Consider the following 15736-nt stretch of genomic DNA (forward strand, 5'->3'; position numbering starts at 1 on the left):
GTGCTTAGTGCCCACAACAGAAATGCATCACCCAAGGGTCAACATTAGTCCTCATGCAAGGACTACCATTGAGCCTTGTGTGATCCATTCCTGTCATGGGCATTAAGCCCAGGCACAAAAGTGGGGTAGCATTTTTACACACCCAGAAAGATGGGTGGAAAGAAGTTTGTGGCTCCCTGCAGATTTCAGAACTTTCCATCACAGAAATGTATTTTTTTTTTTGTGAAAGTTTGAGGTTTGCAAGGGATTCTAGGTAATGAAATGTGGTGAGAGGCACACAAGCCAGCCCAACCTAGATGCCCCTAAGTGTCTAGATTAAAAAATGTACAGATTGGTTAGGTTTCTCTAGGTGCCGGCTGAGCTAACGTCCAAAATATAGAGCTACCCACATCGAATAAAAGGGCCAGTTTTCGGTGGAAAAGTATGCTGTGTCCATGTTGCATTTTGGGCCGTTTCCTGTTGCATGCACCAGGTCTACCCACACAAGTGAGGTATCATTTTTATCAGGAGACTTGTGGGAGCAAAAATAATACAAAACCTATCACATGTGCCTTCAAATGTAAGCCAGTGTGTAAGATAGATAAAAAAAATTAAAAATACCCGCCAAATCAAAAGCTAGTACGGGTACTCACAAATTCAGAGATGTAGAAATAACCACTGCTCCTAAACTCTATACTCTGGGTCCATTTCCAAAATAAATGTGCTTCTTTGATTCCCATTTTCACTCTGCCTATTTCACAATAATAATTGGTCTATACTCAGTGAAAAAACATTGTACGGTGCAGCTCAGTTGTTGGCTCTGGGTACCTTTGGTTCTTCGAAAACCTACAAATCCTATATATTCCTGCAACCAGAAAGGTCTAGCAGATGTAATGGTGTATTGCTTTTGTCAATCAGCCATTGTGACTAAAAGTTAGATGAAAATGTGGTCTCAAATCCTTGCTTTTTTCCTACTCATTTTCAATATTTCTTTATTTCAACATTTATTTTCCTTACAGATAAGACCCCTTGCTGAATTCGGAATTTTCTCAAATTTCAGGAATCTATAGCTTTTTTTGGATCACCCATGAGTTTCACACTGGTTTCCTCCACAAACTGGTAGTGAGTTGAGAGCATACAAAATAGGGAAAATAGACTGGCTCTTCGAAAAATGCCAAAACTGATACAAAATTAGGTTTTTGGATTGATGTTTCTGAAAGCTGGAAAGATAGTGACTTTAGTAGAGCAAACCGTTCTTGGATGCCATTTTTAGGGGGGGGGGGGGGGGGAACAGGCACTTATCTGGGGCACTTTTTCTCTATTTAAAAAAAAGAAAAAAAAAGAAAAGAAAAACCTCAAAACTTTGCTATATAGTTCCTATTTTCTCAGTCCCCTCCAGGGAAATCCACAAACCCTGGGTACCCTTACAATTTACAGGATGTTGAAGGGGGAAAAAAAGAAAAAAAAAGGGGTGTAATTTGGCATGGATACCTTATGTGGAAAAAAGTTTATGGAGCCCTAAGCGCAAACTGCCCCTAATAAAAGGCTTTTGGGGGCTTATAAATGTCATTTAAAATAGTAAACATTTTTATACATTTATGTAAATATTTATGTTAGATTATATTTTTTGTTCTCTTCATTTGTTCTAAAGTCTTACTTTTGTATTTCAAAAATTGTATAATTTCTTTTTAAATATATATATATATATATATCTATATATATATAGATATATATAGATATATATATATAGATATATATTCATCTCACTACTCTGTACACCTGAGTGTTTGTCTTTGTGAATACAGGATTTTGGAGGTTATTACAATCCCCCCCCGTATGACACACTACGCAGGGCTCCAGTTTGGGAGAAATCAGGAAAGAGTTGGAAATTTTTATATATATGTAATAATAATTATATAGGTCTAGAAATAAATTAAATAATTGAAATACTTATTGAACTTATCTCAACTTGTTAAATTTATAACTAATATATATTTAGATATAAAAAATAATATTTTTATCGGCTTTTGGACAATATTTATTTGCACAATCTTTTTGACTCAGTATTTTTGTCATTTACATTTTAGGTGTAGGAACACAATGTGGTGAACCATATATTTGACAATATTATGTCAGAGAACCTGCTTAAAAGTTCACGAAGGATAATGTCTGCATTTTCACTCTCTTCTGATGGCAGCATTTTGTCCCACCTGCATGTTTAGGTAGCGAAGAGCTACTGTATAACTGAGTAAAACAAACAGAATTTACTTTTTAAAGCATTAATGCACAAAGGAGTCTATTGCTTCATACAGCAAAGTGCCCAGGCTAAATTTTGCTTATTTCTTTGAAAAGTAATATTTCAAAGCCTTTTCTGAATTGTGTTTCTTTTTTCATCTTAGCAGTGATTAGGATTTGTGTTGACAAAATAATTTTCTGTACTAAATATTTAACAAAATGTCCTAAGGTTGTTATCTCCACGATTACAAATGTCAAATTGTTACTGGGGGATCAAGTGAATCATACTGAATGTGCTTACCTCTAAGACTGCAAGCACAGTATCCAGCTGATCTTCTCTCAGTGTGATGTTGTTGGAAATTTTCCTCAGAGTGTGAATGGACTGCAGTCGCACCTCTTCAATTTCATCGTTGAACATGTCTACCAGAAAATCCAGACACTTCTCTGCAAAAGATGAGGAGGACTGGGCAAGCATGCACAGGGCCTCGACTGCAGCAATGCGCACTTCTAAAGACATGGACAAAGAATAGAAAAAAAGCTCTTCTAAAGTTGCAAATAAAGTTGAAATACAAATGATTTGTTTGATAGTATTCTGAATACAGCCTACTTCCGATGGAACCAAACAAAAGATAAGAAAAAACAATAGTGAAATATAACTACTGCTTCAAAATAATCATACTTATGCACTGGTTTATCACTTTCTTTTTATTATTTCATATTTATCAAATTGTCCTACACAAAAATTACCCTTATTACTATTTGTAGTCTGTTCTTAAGTCTATTTAACTACTGCCAGGTGTTTCTATTTCCCATATCGATTTAGCATAAGTTGCCGGATATACTGAAGCAAAAGAATGGGGTTGTCATGAATTTGAACTTTTATTTCAACTGACACATATATAGTAATCTATAAACTGTGAACAATTATATACTTATGCTACATTTTCTGATATCACATTTCAGAGTTATAAATGGCAGACTTGCAGGCTGCCCTACTGAGGTTAGTACCACAGATTGGAGCATCTCCTATGCACATGTATTGCATCTGGTGCCTAGTGTCCACTTTTTGGGGCTCAAATTGAGAAAACACAACTGTCTTTGGTCTTTAAAGACCATCTCCCTTTTGATATGAGCAGTAATATAAGATCTATTGAGGTCTCACCAAGCAGCTCCACTTTTTATGTTCTATCGCTTCTTGCAGCTCCCTACCTGGATGAGTGCAGAGCGTGAAGGCACTTCTTATTGACTGCAGTTGGTCTGTCTGGGTAAAAAATAACCTCTAAAGTTAAAATGTCACTCTCCTTTAAATGAAGGAACCCTGAGATCCCGTACATTGACAGCTCCATTCTGGCTTTTCCAAGTATTCTGTCACCCTTCAGTTTCATCAATGAGCATGTCACACATTTTAGGCAACAGGGCTGTGGAACTCCTATCGCTCTTTGCCTTGGACATATCGTTAGTGGTCAAGGACAACACCTTCCTATGTTTATTTTGAGCACTAGACAGGTATTTTATTGTAACACTTATATAGAACTTACTACCGCTATGTGGGGCATTTCACTTTTAGAAAGTTACCTTTAACCTGTCTGAAGCTGCTGGAGGCTAATTTGCATTAAGTCCTCAATGTCTGACCAGCTGTGTTTGGCCTGAATTAGGTGTGAAGTAAGGTGTGGTAACTGCTTCCTGGGCAGAAATAATAGCCTAAGAGTAAGGATGCGTTTATTTCACTGACAGAAAAAACAGCCGTGGTGGGTTCAGTAACTTAATTTACTTCAACGGGGTCTGCTCTGTCACAAGCAAATGTTAGGAGACACTTGAGAAGCCCCAAGCTAGCGCTCCCCCCCCAACCCCAATCACCAGTCAGACTGGCATCAAAGCCAATGGGAAAGAAGAGCTACCCCCAGGTACCACAGAGGAGGGGACTGCTCATTACCCTGGCCACACGTTAGCTTGGTTCTTTTGTCTGTAACCAGTGAGGAGCTCTTAACGACTGGGCCTGCTTCCTGTTGTACCCAGGGCAAAAAAGTGGACTACAAGGGTCAGATGGCAACTTCCTGTGTGGCTATAGGGGCAGAACAAGCTGCTAGAGGCCTTTTCCCTTACATTCCCTGCAGCCAGTGGAAAATGGAACATGGACTGGATACTGCTGGTGGCCTCTGCTTGCCACCCTGAGAGTCTCTAGGTGCCCCCTTGAGGTCCTGAGGGCTTAGAAGTGTTCTCCTGTGGTTGCCTGGGTGTCAGAAAAAAGTTAGGAAACGTTTGCCCCAAAGTCAAGAGGTACCCAAATGGCAGTTCCACTGCATTAGATTGAACTTCAGATCCGTCAGCCTAAAAGATGCTCCAGCTTCTATGAAAAAAAGACAAAGTCCCTTTCTGTGTTGAGACTTTTTCAGGCTGAAACCTCAAAAGCTCTGGAGCCTTAGCTGGACTAACCTGTGGGTGTGTATCGGACCAGCAGTTCTATGGTGGCAGCTAAACTTTCATATTTGTCCAGTGGAGAGGCTAACTGTCCTTCAAAATTATGACCCAAGCCTCTTTCTGTATTTGGGCTTTGGCATTTTTTCAAACCTTTAGACTTACAGACTTTCACTGGGACCAAAGTCATGTTGTATCTGACCAGGGTTCCACTGTGGTCGGCCTTAAACTGTGACTAGGTACACCCATACTGCATCCACAGACTATCACTGGCACTTCATGTTTTTTGGTGCTGCTTGCAATTACATCTTTAAATATTATCATCTTTGGTCCCTCTTTCTTGATTTTTTTTTTACATTTTAGACTCTCATATTACTCACACGTTTTCTCTTTTTTTTAAACTGGTTGAGGAAATGTATTGGGTTTGCATGACGTTTTCTGCTGTGTATGCACTGCTTACATACTTTACACCCTACCTTTGATTTAAGCCAGACTACCTTTGTCAGGTTATTAGGGAATGACCACAGGTTTATTTACTTTGTGCGACATCTAGCATTAAGTGGCTTTATCCCTTGAGGTGGACACCTGTTCATCCTAAATAATAGTCCACTTCCCTACAGTATTCATATTTATTAAATTGTTCAAACTTGTATATATGATTCATTAAAAAGCATAAGAGTGCGCTATTATGATAACTACACTGGGCACATGCAGTGAGCTGTGAGCTCAGCTTTCATTACTAATAGTGGTTTCAGTTTAAGAGCATTTACACATGTTCACATAACAATGGGGTTTGTTGATAGTGCTTCCAGATTATATGCAACTACATGCAGAAGAATGAAAGCCAGACTGGTGATTGATTTAAAAATAAAAAGTGCACAAAAAGGCAACTTGAAAAAACTTTCATAAAGTACTGCGCACTTGAAGTTCCATTTCTTTGAGGCATCATTTAGTAAAAAGTGCCAGAGGTATGTCAATATTTGAAAAAAACATTAATAACAAAGAACCTGTATAGATCTCCTTTGGGCGCCATGAAAATAAATTTCCGGACCAATTCTTGAACAAAGTCACACCAGTGCACCCCTAGAGGCATATGTCCTAGCACTGGTGCAAATTACAATTTTCAGGAATTCACAAAACTGTAAAGAAGTATGTCTGTACATAGTACTCCTAGTAAGTTTTTGTATGAACAAATATTTGTACATGTGTATATTTGCTGAGGCACAAACCTGCTGAGGAACTGCAAATTGACTTTCCCAGCATCCTCTTTTCTCCCCACCATGAAAAAGGTTTTATACCTGCCTGTGTCAGAAGTAAATCCTTAACCTTTTCCAATGTGAGAAGAGATTTGAGAGGAGTTGGTAAAACTGTTAAACAAATATGCATATTGGTGTGTATAGACACACGGGGCATTCCAGCTCTGGAACTATCAGTATCAGATACTTCCAGACCTTGTAGGTAGATTCGCAGAAAGTTGGGGATATGAGAGCCTTGCCAGAATTCAAATCTTCATATATTAGCCCTGTTCTAATCAGAGAGAGTACTGTCAGAGCTTTAATGTAATGAGAATGCTGCGATGAGCTGTCACCTCCCTGAATGTCACAAAAAGACACTAGTGGGGGTGGGTGAGGGGGGGCTGAAGGGGGGGTGGGGGGGTAATGGAGTGTAGATTTCTGAAGCTTCCCACAAGATTGACAAGTAGATATTTAAAGAAATCCACACCCCTGCAGGCAATATGATAGCGTGGCCTTCACAGTGGTAACTATTCCTCCAAGGCATTCTGTTATGACCTTCAATACTTAAACTTTGGGCTCTTTGCAACTTAGCAGTTCTAGTGGATTCCTCCTCTTCTCACAGATTCAAGAGCTGAAGTGGTCTCCATGTGTCACAAAGGACCCAGACAGCTTTCAGCAAACCGCTGATCCTGCACCAGAGGGCGCCCCTGCAGGGCCTGCTGAAAATCAGCAACAGCATTGCTGCAGGATATCAATTAGGGTACCACCTACACTGCTGAAGCTTGTTCCTTTTAGTCAGAGTGCCAGAGTGCTGCGATTATAAACCTGATCAAATAACAATAGTTTTACAGGTGTCATTATTTGTCCAGAATGAGGATACATTACAACGTGTGAGTGCACATTCCTTCCTCACAAGCTGACCTACTGAAAACATGCATGGATCAGTGAAAGTGCCCCAGTGAAACTGGCTGTGGTCTTTTCTGCTTTCAGTATAAAGATGCATATGAACCACAAAATGTGTTACACAACATTCTCTTTTGTGATGAACTGGTTAGGCCATACACATTATTATATTTATTTATACAGTTTTATGTAGCGCATACTAGGCCCTAAAGCATCACACTGCTTTACACAACACAGCAAAAGTTATACAACTTCAAAAGGAAAAAGCACTATGCAAAGGGAAAGACTGAATACAGCAAAAAAAAAAAAAAAAAGCACACTAACCAAGTTTGTTGTAAGGTAGGTCCCCAGACCTGTGAGCGAATACAGAGTAACAGATGAGGGCATACATGTTTGTTTAGAGCAGTACTCTGACCATGAAAGGAGGTGGAAAGTCCAAACGTTAGATACACACTATTTACAAGCAGCAAAATGTATAGCCCATAAGCAAAGTTGTGGGAGACAATAATCACTCCCATACTCAGCAAAATAGTTCAGTGTCTCAGGATCATCACTAAAGTCAAGTTTAACTTGGTAATCCAAATCCACATCTCTGGTCAGGCGGGTGGAGCAACTAGTTTACAGACATTGTCAAAAGCAATCAGCATACTTCAGTGCACCCAAACGATCTAAGCTAGGAGTTAAGTTTGGGAAGAATTTATTAAAGAGACAGTCTTCCAGTTGTTTTTTTAAGGCTGGCAGGGAAGTTAAGATTTCAAATTATCAGGTGATAAGAGTTCAAAATTCTGGGAGCACATCCTCAAAAGGACTAGTTAAAGGCCTGTTTTTTGTCAACTACTGGGATTTCAGTAGGAAGGCAGTACTCTCAAGAGCCACCACAGAGCTTCAGTTTCTTGTCTAGATAGTGTAATTTGTCAGTAGGGATTTTAGCTTCTTAAGTGCTGGCCCCCCAGTGAATCTGTTGGCCACCGGCCGACACTGGGGAAGGGTACAAATGTTCCTCTGGTGCTCTGCACCAAAGGGATTCCTTTATTTTAATTTTACGTCAGGCTGCTCAGGACAGCTTCTAGAGTAGCCTTTCTCTTTTGTTTTTGCTTATTGTAATGACGATCAGAGTCCAGGGCCCACAACCCAAATAAATGTGCCAATAGTATTTCTGCCCACACCTCGGGCAAATGGTAGTGATCAAACCAGGATTCCACAGTGGAACTCCCACTGACCTTGGTTTGATCCATTCCTGTTGTGGGCAGTATACTCAGTTACCCCAGTGGTGCAGCATTTTTATCTGGACAAGTGGGGTAGAAATGTTGTGGATTAGTCCCGATTCTGCAAGATTTCATCACAGAAATATAAGAAAAATATGTTATTTTAGTGAAAGTTGAAGGCATGCAGGGCCCTGTGGGTAGGAAAACCTTGTGGGATTCACGCAAGGCACACCACCGTGGAATCCTCTGTGTCTAGTTTTCATAAATATCTGTGGTTGGTAGGTTCCCATGAGTGGCAGCCCAGCACGACCCAAATACAGCAGCTAAGCCTGTTGCTGATCTCTCCAAGTAGAGCTTTAGTGCCATTTCTGTGAAGGTCTCTTGGACCACAGCTATTGGGAGACGTGTGGGAACTGAGGGTGGTACACAATTTGTAGATCCAAAGGTTTCTGGGTAACACAACCTAGTGAAAGCTACACAAGTCACCCCACCCTGGATTCCTCTTAGGTGTCTAGTTTTCAAAAGGGTGCAGGTTTGCTACATTTCCCTAGGTGGCAGATGAGCTAGGGCCCAAAATCCACGGCTACCAACATTGCAAAAAAAAAAATGTATGTTCTGAGTGGGCAAAGGCGATGTGTCCTTGTTGCGTTTTGGGCCCCTTCCAGTTGCAGGTACTAGGCATACCCAAACAAGTGAGGTACCATTTTTATTGAGAGACTTGGGGGGAGGCTGAGTGGACGGAAATGTATGGCTCCCATTAGATTCCAGAAGTTTTCCTCACAGAAGGTTGAGGAAAATGTGCGTTTTAGGAAGACAAAGTTTGAGGTTTGTCTGGGTAAGAAAACCTCAAGAGAACCATTCAAGTCACTCCATCCTGGACTCCCCTACATGTCTAGTTTTTAAAAAAAAGTTAAGGTTTGCAGTGTTTCCCTAGGTACTAGCTGAGCTAGGGCCTAAAATTCACAGTTACCCTCACTGCAAAAAGAGGTCTGTTTTCAGTGGAAAAATTATATGTGTCTCTGTTGCATTTTGTGACCTTTCATGTCGCAAACACTAAGCCAACCCACACAAATGTGGTACCAATTTTTATCAGAGGACATGTGGGAACATGAAAAGCAGTACAATTATCATTACCAATTGGATTTTGCTGTCTTTGTGCCTCCCAAATATAGGCCTTTCGGTAAGAAAGAAGACATTTCGAAAAGTGCTGTGAATCACATACTAGTATGGGTACCCCAAAATTTCAGAGATGTACAAATAACGACTGCTCCTAAACTCCATATCTGGTTCCCATTTCAGAAATACATAGCTTTCCATGATACAAATTTTTCACTCTACATATTTCATCATCTTAATTGGTCTGTACTCTGTATATAATGAAAAAACCGTTGTAAGGTGCAGCTCAGTTGCGTGCGCTGAGAACTTCAGGATCTTGGACAACCTACAGATCTCCACAGCCAGAAGCATCTAGTGGATGTAATGATATACTGCTTTTGTAAAATCAGCCATCGTGACTAAAAGTTACAGATGAAAACATCTTTACAAATGACTTTTTTTCCTACCCATTTTCAATATTTCTTTATTTAAACAGTTAGTTTCTTTGGGAAATCATTGAGGGATGTATACATATGAACCCTTGCTGAATTCAGAATTGTTTCTACTTTTCAAAAATAAAAATCTTTCCTTGACCACCCTGGGTTTCACACTGATTCCCACAGCAAACTGTAAGTAAGTTAAAAAGCTCAATAAATAGGTCAAATGAGCTACCTCTCTGAAAAATGCTAAAGCAGAATATTAGCTTCTTTTTTTTTTAATACATCTTGGCATGTTCCTGAAAGCTGGGAAGATGGTACCTTCAGCACCGCAAACCTTTTATTGATTACATTTTTAGGGGAAAAAGCACTCACTTTTTTGCAGAGCACTTTTTTCCTACATTTCCCCAAACCTCAAATGTAGCTATATTTTGCCTATCTGCTTGGTTCCCCTGATGGGAAGCCACAAATCTGGGTACCTAGGATGTTGGGAAAAAAAAGACACAATTTTGGCTTGAACACCGTTTGTGGAAAAAAAAGTTAGGGAGCCTTAATAGAGAACGATCCCAAATAAGGGCTCAGCACGGGGGGGGGTAGTGGGAGGTGCTGGGGGGCTAAGCCCCAGCAGTTGCGGGCTAGGCAGACAATTCTGAACATGGATCTCCCTTCAAATAGGTATCCAACATAGATAGGACAAATTAGAAGTGATACTGTCAAAAGGATCAGCCCACGAGGCCAGTCAAGCAGCAGCATGAATCTAAGCTTTCATCAGGGCTCGGTGTGTCATGGGAATTATAGGTAGGATGGCCTTTCTGTTCATTCAGGAGAGGACTAAACTTTGATAACTGCTTTCAGGTCTTGGGCAGGTAGAAGAGTTGAATCCCACTAGAGCAGAGGTCTTCAAATTGGGTGGGTGGGGGGGGCCCTCAAGTGATCTTGAGGCGGAAGGTGGGGTGGGGGGGAGGTTGGAGGCAGGCTCTGGCCAAAGGAAGCATTGTACTGATAGCAGTGTTTTGTTTTGGTGAGCAGCAGTAAGCCGCTCTGTAAAGGGCCATCAATAACCTCTTCTGTCATTTATATTCTGGCTGGACGGGGTCAAAATGAAAGGGATTTCAAATATTCTTCAAACCCCTCACTCCCCATTTCTAATAAATCACACTGTTGATACATTTACAAATTATTAAAGCCTACCTGACCAGAAAAATATGTTTGGCAATCACGTATTTGATTGCAATTTTAAATCGGTAACAGAACCCAACTGCAATATTTAAAAAAGTCTAGACCTATTTAAACATTGCCAGTTTAATAAAATAATTGTGAAAAATGTTGAGTGGTGTCAGATGATTTTTTTTTATCCCCAAAATAGGGAGGGAGGGGGCGGCATTAAATAGTTTGTAGAGCACTACACTAGAGTATAATTTGAAAATTACATTTCTTGAAGTCATATTGACATGGTTGGGGATCATAGGCATTCTTCAGCTGGTGTGGACGATTTTGGTGAGATGAAATTTTGTCCTGTAAGAGTTTAAGTTAAGATAGTGCTTTGTCATCCAGCATTGTATTTGGTCTAGGACTGAGGCTGGTCATGAAATGACAGCAGGTGAACAGACTTTAAAACACAGCTGAGTGTCATCCGTAATCGATGGTATATGTCTGAGCACTTTAAGAAAACACTCCATGATTCAAGGTAAAAGATAAATAGGGCAGGGTCTAGAGCAGAGCCTTGAAGCACTCCTTGGAGGAGTGCATGTTCCACTTCGATCACTTGTAAGTGGTTCTCTAAGTAGGACTTTAATTACGTAAGGACTTTTCCAACAAAGCCCATGAGATCTTTGAGAGCATGACACGGATACCATGGTTGACGGTAACAAGTGCAGCAGAGAAGTTCAGTGGAATGAGTATTTGTTTCTGGCCAACACAAGGACCTGAAATCCCATATCTGTTGCAGTTAGATCCGTTTTCTGCTTCTGTGGATTAAGTAACAGTTAAAAGAGTGCATATTTCCAATGAACCCTTAAGAACCAGTGGGTGAATAAGTTAAAGATAATTACAGTAAAGTTTAGGTCTTACCATACATCTCATCCTCTAGGCCATGCACAAATGCCCCACAAGCTCCTGACTCTATTAGGTTCACTGCGCCAGTGTCTATTTCTTCTTTGGGGGCATCATCTCCCCACTTTCTTCCACTTGAGAATTCGCCAGAGTGGTACAGCTCTTTTGCTCGCTCATGAGCAGTGCGTTTCCTCTGTGTAAAAATAAATAACGTAACTTACTCTCTATTTCTTTATTTTGTCACCGTCTATACTCTTGTGCTTACTTTGTATTTCTTGCAGTAATCGTTTTTTTTTTTTCAATAAACCTTTGCATTGAAAGAAATAGTTAACTAATATTTCTAGAAAACCCCTCACAGAAAGATGCACAGTAGCCTTCAGAGAGAGCACTGTACATAATCAAGCTCTGAATCAGCTTCAAAAGTATGACATGTTACTAAGCTCAAGATGCACACAGTGTTCATCTTTCTTAGTACTAGTTTGAAAAATAATGTATTACCCTCAGATCCGACATCAGCTTCTTGTCCAGTGTCTGTTCTAAGAAGTGCGAACTAACCTGCAACATGGATCCCTGTAACCAAGCCAAAAAAAAAGAATGAAGAATGCATGACACATGAAATAATCAGAAAGTTAACAAAATCTTCAAAAATAAAAGTGCATAGAGGATTTTCTCAGTTTCAGAACATATAGTGGGTTATCAATGAATATAATATATATACCCAACTACAAATGGAGGTGATTAGGTTTTCCCTCTTTGGTATGTACTCTTAATAATAATAATAATTGATCCATGCTAGTCAAGGGTAGCAAGCATAATCTTCATACAAGAAGAAACATCAGGAGAACAAACGTGCACGACTAGCCAAACAAATTCTCAATTCAAAGAACTTTTGAAAAAAAAAATTGATAATGTTAAGATTCTGCATAAAGTGATGCGTGATCTCTTCCTAGATGGCACAAGTCACAATAAAATATTTCTCAAAATGATTCATGTGCAGAGATTTCCATTCTTCCCTAATATGCAACAACAGACCTGAACGAGATTCCGAATGCAAGACTTAAGTCACAATTAATTCTAAACTAAGGCACAGAAACACAAACTGTATTTGTGAAACTAACTGCTCTATAAAGAGACAAACATACCAACAATGGTTTTACATTCAATAATCTGGATATGAAATAAGTACATTCTGTGAGATGGCACTCCCAGCCTCATACACGTACATCACAATGAAAACACCTATATTTTAAGTTTTATCTTCTCCGCTTGTTGAAGTAATGCAAGGTTATTTCTCCCACTTTAGATCAGGGAAAGATGAGAATGTGGAGGGTCAATAAAAGGGAAGAAAAGGTCATAGTCAGATATGGGAGGAAAGAGGACCAGATCACTAACAAGAGGAATGCTCACCATAACATATCCAAAATGAACCTGGAACTCCCTTCCACATAATATAACACTGAAATTAGTATCTGACAAAAAACATGGTGTGCACCACTAAGTCTTTTCCATGGTCCTTCTGGTTTTAGTGGGCTTCTTTGTTTCTTTGAGGAAGTGTTGTGCCGTCTCTATGTCTGAAAACCTGATTTTTTTCCTCATCTCACACTGTTCCCAAATTTGCTGGATTACAAATCGTAGCTGGTATCCTTGGAGCAAAAATTCTCTCTTATTTCCAGCAGTCACTGCCTTGTCTCCTGGGTCACCGTGCTAACAAAGATTCTATGGTTGTCATACTGAAGTTCATGTTTCTGCCTTGCTGTTTTTTAAAAATAGGCACACACAAGCCTGTGTCCACTACCACCAACATGAGCACTAGACGTCTTGGATCCTCAAATGGGCAGCCAAAAGGCTCTCTCCGCAACAAGGAGGGGCTAGAATAATTGTATGTGGCATCATGGTCCATGAAAATGTTTGCATCAGTGCTATCACATCAGATTGTACTTAGGGGTGAGAACCCAAGGGGTGTTTGCAGCTCTATGGGCAATTTCCAAAGTCTCAACTTTGCTATCCACCAATATTTGGGCCAATACAGAGTTCTGCTGAGATCTCGCGATCTCATGTTCTTCCACCTCACCTTTCACTTAATGTGCAAAGGATTCTACATCAGGGCCGAACCAGCCGTTAGGCTGCCGTTGACTATTCGGCTGCCATCAATCAGGCCAGCCTGAGTTACACCACTGTTCTGCCTGCAGGAGCCCTCATATAAAGCTGAGCACCACTCACACTAGCCAGTAGACCCAACAGAGATCCTCGTCATTCCATCACCACTACTGTCCACATCCTTAGGCAAAGAGCCTCCTTCAATCACATATGTCACACGTCTGGGTATGCACCATGCAAGTGGAGCCATCCACATTGCACAACTCACCACTGTCACATGCGTCCCAAGACCAGCGGACTGTCTTATCAGGAGATTGGACAAAGCAGATAGAGAACTCTAGGAAAGCACAGACCAGGCATGTGGAATACTTTCAAATATCCAAATGCCAAAAGGATGCTTTTCTTCAGAAATCAACTTGTCCTGTAAATAAAGCCACTTCTTTCTTTTCTCACCATGCAGTGAGGTAAAATATTAAGACTGTGTTCTCATTATATGAGGGATCTAATGACAACCTTTCTGATGATGCCTCTATTTTATCAGGGTTCAGAGTCTAGCATGGTTCTGATAGTCCCATATTTCTGCAAATCTTTGTAGAGGGACTGAAGTGGGTGGACTAAAGTGGTGCCAGGGTTGGTATGGCCTATGAGTCTTTTCACACTAGAAATGTTTAGATATTTACTCCTGACAGGGCAGGTGAAGAACCTTTTCCTGATTGAGGGAAAAGGGGGCCTATAAAATTGATTTTGCAATAGCTCATAAGATGTTTGCAAGAGCAAATATAACATACCATAACGTGTGCTTTTGTAAAGTGTATGCTCACCCTAGTCTCCCTTGGTATTGAAACAGATATTTCTGGTTACCAAACTAAGTATTAATTTTAACAACCCCCAAACCTGTGGCTATGTTTGTTTTTTACATTAAAAAACAGAACTCAGAAAACTTTGCCCAGAGTACAGTTTGCGGATACCGCCTGACTTGGACCCCCTGACTTATTTTCATGCTAAGTTAAACCCCCTGACGTATTTTCATGTTGCTCATTATGGTTTTTACACTGATTGTCCTTCAATTTCTTTTTAGGTTCTGGCATGCATCCAACACAGTCACTAAAACATGCCTCACTTGGAAGTTGCACAACAATTTGGCAAACCATTTTATTGAAATTGCATTTTGTTTTATGTACACGTTATTTTGAAAGCAAAAAGATCACAAATCTTGTTTTCAGGCTTATGCCTACATTCAGGGAGAATTCGGTGATTATTTAAGTAGCCTCATATTGTCAAAAACTGCAAACGTCCATATTTTTGTATGGGCACCACTGTCCATGATCCTTGCTGTATTTCCTTACAGCACTGGCCCTGACAATAAAGGGTTTGCTTTAATGAATCACACATGAATGCTTGAAACATTTATACATATAACTGCCAGCAGTACTTTAGGGGCAAACAATTCTTTCACAGATCGATACGCTGGAAGTCGAAGGGCTTGTGCTTCAGGCTGGACCTACTTGTCTTTTGAACAAAGTAAACAAGCAAACTCGTTGCCTTTGAACCCAAACAATATGTCCTGGACGTTGGGCGAAAGGAATTTCTTACCACTGATGGCGAGCTTGTGCACCACTTAGCTCCGCCCACACGGAGAAAATGGTTTAAAAAAAGTGTGTTTCATGGCTCATCCAAATACAATCCAGGGCATACCAACTGGTTTCATATTCACTGCAATCCAAGTCTACTTTTTTACCAATTCATCTTGAAAAATTTCAATCATGTCCACTAAAATTAAGGGAACTGACAATATACTCATGCTGGCCTTTACACCAGTAAAATTGGAACGGAAGTGAGCCATACTAAATCAATATGTTGTGGGAATAATTTTAAAATCAATGTTATGAATTCCTCAAAAAAAAAGAAAAAAGTGGCAGGTGATAGTGGTTTTCAGTAAGTCTTTATTAAACTGAAAATCGGAAAATATATATTTCTGATACTTTTTTTTTTTTTTTTTAAAGAAATGTATTGTTCAACGGAAAACGTAATGTCAACAGACAAAGATCTCAGCCTTTTTCAGTGGCTTAGGTAAACAATGTTT

General features: G+C 39.9%; 1 protein-coding gene across 1 annotated transcript in view; it reads right to left on the reverse strand.

The window, feature by feature from the left end:
• INTS4 (integrator complex subunit 4) overlaps positions 1 to 15736 on the reverse strand; it is a 337269-nt gene that overhangs the window by 187477 nt on the left and 134056 nt on the right. The window contains exons 9-11 of the mRNA XM_069203922.1: positions 12055 to 12126; positions 11575 to 11749; positions 2516 to 2721 (exon numbers count right to left, since the gene is read on the reverse strand). Coding sequence (XP_069060023.1) covers positions 2516 to 2721; positions 11575 to 11749; positions 12055 to 12126 — 453 coding nt within the window. The remainder of the gene's footprint in view (positions 1 to 2515; positions 2722 to 11574; positions 11750 to 12054; positions 12127 to 15736) is intronic.

The sequence above is a fragment of the Pleurodeles waltl genome, chromosome 8, assembly GCF_031143425.1.
Source record: "Pleurodeles waltl isolate 20211129_DDA chromosome 8, aPleWal1.hap1.20221129, whole genome shotgun sequence".
Taxonomy (NCBI): domain Eukaryota; kingdom Metazoa; phylum Chordata; class Amphibia; order Caudata; family Salamandridae; genus Pleurodeles; species Pleurodeles waltl.